This window comes from Oxyura jamaicensis, chromosome 4 (assembly GCF_011077185.1).
Source record: "Oxyura jamaicensis isolate SHBP4307 breed ruddy duck chromosome 4, BPBGC_Ojam_1.0, whole genome shotgun sequence".
Lineage (NCBI taxonomy): Eukaryota > Metazoa > Chordata > Aves > Anseriformes > Anatidae > Oxyura > Oxyura jamaicensis.
This window is the reverse complement of record NC_048896.1, coordinates 90,812,782-90,819,807: the sequence shown is the minus strand read 5'-3', so window position 1 is coordinate 90,819,807 and position 7,026 is coordinate 90,812,782. Positions and strand designations below refer to the sequence as shown.

At 49.7% G+C, this 7,026-nt stretch overlaps 1 protein-coding gene across 1 annotated transcript in view; it reads left to right on the top strand.

The window, feature by feature from the left end:
- Positions 1-5,210: 5,210 nt before the first annotated feature.
- The window catches only part of EIF2AK3 (eukaryotic translation initiation factor 2 alpha kinase 3), a 43,015-nt gene continuing 41,199 nt past the window's right edge, over positions 5,211-7,026 (top strand). Inside the window, exon 1 of the mRNA XM_035324998.1 lies at positions 5,211-5,469. Within this exon, the coding sequence (XP_035180889.1) occupies positions 5,297-5,469 (173 nt within the window). The 5' untranslated portion in view covers positions 5,211-5,296. The remainder of the gene's footprint in view (positions 5,470-7,026) is intronic.

The following is a 7,026-nucleotide window of genomic DNA, read 5'->3' as shown; positions in this document are numbered from 1 at the left end:
TCAAAGTCAGGCTGTACAAGCCTGTGTTTGCCCCTTGTCAAAGCCGCTCTGGGAGCCAACACTCATCCTCTCTGCTTCAGTACAGAGGGAGGCGTTTGAACCTGCTTTGTTTGAATAGATGTTTTCCTTGTCGAACAGGGTGGTAACTGCAAGATGTTAGCCCTAGCAAAATGCCACACTGATGAGCAGGGAAGCGTGGACGGTCGGGCTGGGGAGGGTGGCTGCATGATTCTGGGAGCTGATTTTTCATCCGAGGCTGAAATTACACGTTAGGAAATCACAGGGTATCAGAGCAAACAGCTTGCTGTTGACAAAAGGGAAGATTGTGCTCCTTGCTCTCATCACCCACCATCCATTCTGGTCCTGAGTACACAGATCATGCTGGCTCTGCCATTGCTCAGCCCCTGTGCTGAACCGATTGCCACACAGGTGAAAAGAGCAGCTTCTTGCCAGGTGTGTGAGGTGGAACCGGCTCAGACAACTTAGCCTGTAACACCTCCCTGAAAAGGAATTGTATAGCTAGTTTAAGCTGCTCTGGTCTAAGCACTGTCCCCAAGAAGGAGCATTCCCCCCCTACGGTGGAGAACCATCTATTTGCCAACTTTTCCTGCTACTTCCACGTGTGGGCAAGGAGCTGATTTTTTCAGATTTTCTGATTTTTTTTCAGACTTTGCCAGCAAAACAAGTGGCAAAATCAGAGTCTGTTTTCCTGAATTTGACCCTGTATGAGGGAGGCAGCAAGAGCAACCTGTTGGCAGGGGGAAGGCTGTAAGACTGCCCAGCTTAAACCTGTTGCAGAAGTGTGTGCTAACCTGGATGCAATCCTAGAGAAGACACAGCAGTCTCAGGGTGTCAGAGGTGTTTATCCAACTGTCTGTCTCACTCATTTTGTTAGGTGCTTGAAACAGCCAAAAAGATACAACCGATGAAGGTAAAACTTCACAAACACACAGAGGAAAGCAAGTGGAAGCATTTTAAAGCACTCGTCTTTCCAGGCAAACTCCTTTTCTGGTTGGCAGTCGCTCTCCAAGCCTGTTCTTCCAGTCACATCCCAGCAATTACGTTCTTGCTACCTACTTTTTTATCCTGCAAACTCCAGTTTGCTGGCATTTCTCCTGGATAACACCTGCTTCACTTCCCGTCTCTGGTTTGATCTGGTGCTTGACTTCATGCTGCTTATGAAGAGATATCAGCAAGGGTGCTGATATACTAACTCCAATATATGCAGTATTTTGAGGCCCTGAGTTTTCCTGGGGGGAAAAGTAGGCTATAAATAAATCACTTTTCAGGGGACTACTAATGGCCCTTGGTACAGGGCAGCCACAAGGTGGCATGCTGGGCTTTCACTGCTGTGCCTGGCTGCTCTGCGAGCACGTTAGTCAAGAAAAGCAGGCAAGTTCTTAAGTTCCGTACAGCACCGTTCTATTAACATCCATCCATCCTACAAGTACAGGCTTTGATTTCCAGATAAATGTCTGGTTGGTTGTTAAGTTATTGTCATATGATTGAAATAGATCTCTTATGTCACTCAGTCAAAACAGAATGGGGCATGTGAGTCATGCTTTGCAAAAAGCAGGAAGTTTGGTTTTGTTGGCACAAGATTTTAATACAGAGAGAAAATTATACTGTTGTATTGCAGCGTTTGGCATAAGGATTTCTGAACAGCACTGCCAATGTAATAGAGAAGTAAATTTCCAAAACAGAAAAGTGAGAACGGATTATGGTCATTAGTCCTTATGCTGCAGTGGTAAGGTGTCTGGAAGAAAGCAGACTCACCTGCAAACTGCTGGACCCCTTAAAATAAAAAGCAGGAATAGGCAGACTTCTGATCTGGGTGGGACAGGGTGGAAAATAACATGAGAAAATGAGTTAATGCTCGTGGGTGTGATAGAGACGCTTGCACAAGGCTGTTACTGTTTTGCCTTAAGTGTAATAAACCCTCGAGAATCAGCACAAAGGTGGAAGTGCAAGTCTTGTTGTGAAGGAAGCATTCAGATACCCTGAAATGTGCTGCTGTCTGTGGCTATTGAGTATTTGTTTCTAAGCCGCTGGAATAACTGGTGGGAAAATAGTTTCCTGCAAAAAGCGTAACACAATGCTTAGATTTGGGTCACAATCTATAAATACAATGGAGTTTAAAATTTAAATACATTAGAGTTACCCTTCCGCATGACTGTTGAAAGCACTGCTATGCAAGAAATGTTAATTTAAATGGGAACAGGTGCAGGGGAGGGCTAGTGAGATGAACAGAGAGCCAAAAGTGTAAGGGAAGAATAAAAGCCTTTGGCTTGGTTTGCCTAGCAAAACAGAAGGAATTTGATTACTCTTTATAAACATATGAAGGGGTAGACACTCAAGAAAGAAGAGTTATCTAAATAAAGAAAATATTAGCAAAAGACCATATGGATGTAATAATAAAGTGTCATTTGAGTTACTAAAAATGACAATATTCTAACATGAGCTGCTTGGCACGCGGCACAAGGTAAACTCTTTTGGCTAGAGTGTAATGAATGATGCCAAAAAAAAAGAAATTCTCTGGATTCCAAGTCAGCGGTTGTCTGGAAAGGAGTGTTCGTGACCTGACTCTGCATATAGCTGGTGCTTTAATAGAGATATTTTTTCAGGAAGAAAAATTTAGGTAGGAGCTTACAAATGACAGTTATAGGCTCTTCAGAAAGAGTTCACTGAGTCAAAAGAACGACGGTCAAAGAGTGCTGATTCCAAATTCAAGAAAGAAAATACTTTGGCCATTCCTGTCTTACTAGCAAACCAGAGAGAGAGTGGTGAAAAATGAAAAAAATAAATAGCCCAAAAGGGGAAAACAGGAAACAAAAAAGTGTTGGTATAAATGAGAAGTTATGAGAAGCAGAGTAGTTATTGGGAAGTGAAGAACATCAAAGGAGATCCATAGCTGGCAAGGCTGTGCACAGCAAAAATCCCAGAAAACCCGAGTAATGGTACAGGCCCATTACTAGGTGGACATGATTAAAATGTCAATAATGGTGCAGAAGTGTTCATTGAACATTTATGATCTATGCCTGCCATGAACCAGGAAGATCCGTGGGTGAATTACTTAACAGTGATGTGATAAATTTCAGTCCATTAGTAACCAACAAAGCTCTTCTGGTGGTAACGGTGGCCGAGGAGCTCTAAACCAGCTGGCTGCGGAGATCCCTTGCCTGTTCTGTTCCTTTTCAGTAAACCTAGATGTACCAGAGGAAATTCTAGAAAGCTAAAAAAGTGCCAGAATGGTATGTGTCTTCAGAACGGGCAGCTGTACGATATGTAGCAAACATAGATGCAAGAACACTTCCTGGCTAACTACCAAAGAAATCGGTATGCGACTCGGTTATTAAGGAAGTTGTAATGGCAGCCAGAGGCCTAATAGAAATCTCGTTTCGTGCTTCAAGAAGGCAAAAAGAAAAAAATACATATTTCTTCTGGGTGGTGTAATTACTTTTCAAGTAATTTTTACTTGGAACTGCACCATGTGTTCATGAAAAAAACGGTGTAATACAACATCAATTAAGCAAATACTAAGCGCTGGCACGTGGGTTATTATTATTATTATGTTTAGAATTGGTTATGAACAATGGGTAAGGCTACTTCTAATGGGGTCCCTCCCAGATCAGTCCTACACATGTACATAATCAATATTTCCATTAGCCACTTGGAAGTAAACATAAAATCACTCCTAATACAATTTGCAGTTGACATCCACATTGGCAGGCCGTACAATCAGGATGATGAGGGTCGCTTTCAAAACGTGGTAAGCTGGGTCCAGATAAAGTGACCGTGTGGTAAGGCTGCCAGAGAAAGCCATGCATCTCAGGTACACACCTGTACGGAGCCATGGGGACCACAAGCCAAGTGGTGGCTGGCTGGCACTGTAGGCTTATGGGGAGAAAAGCTCACGGCTGTGTGATCACAAACAGCCTCCATTCAGCCTTTTCCTCTACACGAAGGGGAGGCACACGTAGGGACTTACTGGAGCCTCTTCTATCCCTGGATACAGATGAAACGAGGCATCTAGTCCTCGGCTTCCTGCTCTGAAATGCTGGGCTTTGAAAAATGGAAAAGGTGAGGGGTGACAAACTGTCATTTAAGGGGTGGACAAGCCGCCCTTAAAAGGAGCAACAAAGAGTTTGTATCCATTATTTTTTATTACAAAGATGATAAAGGTCTGCCAGATCCAGGCTGTGCCCAGCGCCTCTCGGCCTGGCCCCATGCTCGCTGCAGCCTCCCCTCGGGTGGTTATGGACATGGACGGGACCCCCTGAGCCTCCCCTTCCCCAGGCTGAGCAGCCCCTGCTCTCCCAGCCTCTCCTCATGGCAGGGGTGCCCCAGGCCCCTTCAGTACCCCCCAAACCCTCCCAGACCTCCTCAGTATGCCCCCAGTACCCTCCTAGACACCCTCAGACTGCTTCAGTACCTCCCAGACCCCTCAGTATTCAGGCCCCCTCAGTATCCCCCAGACCCCCTCAGGACCCCCCAGACCCCCTCAGGACCCCCCCAGACCCCCTCAGGACCCCCCCAGACCCCCTCAGTACTCCCCTAGACCCCCTCAGGACCCCCTTAATATCCCCTAGACCCTCTCAGTACCCCCCAGACACCCTCAATACCCCCTCAGTACCGCCCAGTACTTCTCCAATACCCCCCCCCGGCCACCCTAGTAGCCCCTAGACCCCCCCCCCCCCCCCCCCCCCCCCCCACTCCTCCCCCCGCCCCAGGGTCCAGCCCCGGGCCCAGCCCCGCCCTCCCGCCGGACGCGCCCATTCCGCTCCGCCCGGGGGGAGCCCCTTCTCAGTCTCTCTCCACCGCCCCCCCGCCCCCCGACCCGCTCGCCGCTTGGTACGCGCCGCTGGCCCCGCCCTGCCGGCCCACGGCAGCAACAGCCACGTCACCAGCCCGGCCGGGAAGGGGCGGGGCCGCGCGGCCCGGCTCCTCCACTCAGCAACACACGTGGCGCGGAAGCTCCGCCAATCAGCGAGCGGCTCGGTGAATCATGCTCTCCCGATTGGCCAGAGCGCCGCACCACCGATTGGCCCTGCGGCCGTGTTGACAAACACCCCCCTCCCTCCCTCCCCCTCCGCCCTTCCCACCAATAACAACCCAGCGGCACTTTGAACGACGCTCCTCCCGCCCAATCACCACCCTCCTTCCTTGGGGGGTGGGGCCTCGGGACGTGGCGGGGCGGGCGGGCCAGCGGCGGGCGCCCATTTCGCGGCGGCGGCGGTGGGGAGCGGGACGGGCCGGGGGGGGGGCTGCGTGCGGCTGGGCGAGGCGCGGCCCCTTCATGCGGGGCCCGCGGGCCCGCAGCGCCCTGGCCGCCCTCACTCTGCTCCTCCTGCTCCTCCTGTCGCTGGGGGCGGCCGGAGCCGCTCTGCCGGCGGCCGGCGGGGAGGTGACGGTGGAGGATGACGAGCAGGAGGCCGAGGGGAGCGGCGGAGAAGCCCGAAGCGGCGGCAGGTGGGCTGAGGGGAGGCTGAGGGAACCGGGGGGGGGGGGGGGGGGGGGCCTCGGGGGGGGGGGGGCGGGCTCTGTGGTGACAGGACGGGAGGCACCGGAAAATACTTAAAAAAACTCAGAAAATACTTTAAAAAATAATTTTCTGCCCCATAACTAGAGGTAAATAGGGACTCCAGAGGTGTTCAGTCCAATAACTGAAGCCTGAACCTTTCTGATTTATGACTCGAGTTAAATAAGGGCGCTAAAGGTGTTAGGTCAAATGGCTGAAGCCTGCGGTTCAATGTAGCTGTTCTCCCATTGATCAGGGCTTTGGGATAGTTTTGCTGTCATCAGATGAGAACAGGATGTCACCAGCTCCGTAGTATCTACCTGCATGCCTGTCTGGGTTTTTTTCCATGTGTATTTATGAGACCTTTACTCGCCCCAGCTAACTGTTCGGCATCTACAGAACATCCATGTAATATAATGGGGTCAGAACCATCTGAAAAAAACACCACACTGCCTGTTTTTGCTGTAGGCAAATAAATGTAATCATGATTTTGAGGAATTTCTCTTTTCCAGAGTAAAATCAAGGTGGTGATCAGTGAGTTACCATGCTCATCCCTTTCAGACATTCAGGATTTGAAGTTGGGCTAGCGGTTTAGAGTCAAAATTTGACATTTAGCTGTATTTGTAATGCTCCAAATGTACTTGGAGGCCAATACTTGGGTTGTTTGTTCCTAACTGAAGCAAGAATCGTGGTACATGTTGTACCTGAGCGATGAGAAGTTCTGCTTTCTTTTTGTAACTAAAAGAGCTCATTTGAATAGATGCAAATCTTCTGTACAATGAGAGCGTGCGGATAAGCCAGATCGGTGTTCATCCTGTCCTGCTGCCACCTTCCCGTGTTAGCGTGGCCCTTCTCCTCGGTCTGTAGGTAAATGAGAGCGCTGAGCTGCTGTGAAGTAGAACAGGGCTGATGTTCGGGGCGCCTCTCCTCCAAACCTGTTGGATCTGGTGGGATGTACGCAGTGATTTGAAGGCCCGGGGCTGGCCTTTTGTAAGTGGGTGGAGAAGTTTGTAGCAGGTCGGCATAGTTTTGAGAGGGAACTTTATAAATGTGCTTCCATAACAACCTCGTGTTGTGAGGGGCAGAGGCAAGGAAATGGTAAGAAAGCAGACTTTCATTCAGCCGTGGCGGCTATTTATAGATGCTGTGTGGGGAAAGAAAAAGTACGCCCAGATGCTTTTTCACATTGACAAAGTACAAATAAAACGTGGCTGTATAGCATTAGCACAGTCTGTCAGCAGCTGCGATTGCAGCTATCTGTATGTGCTGTGCTGCTCCCTTGCTTTAATCCTGCTGCTGAGGCCACCTGTAAGAGCCCAGGAGGACTTTCTGACCCTGTTACTGGTTCCTCACGTGGTTTGGAGCACCAGCTGGAGACGAGGTGAAGACGTCTTTGTTTTTACTGATGTTTGCTTACTAGGTGCCTGCTCCATGCATCCTGAAGCTCAGCTCATTGCCTGGTGTGATGGTTTCACTCGGGTGGGTGACCGAGCTCCACCACAACCGCT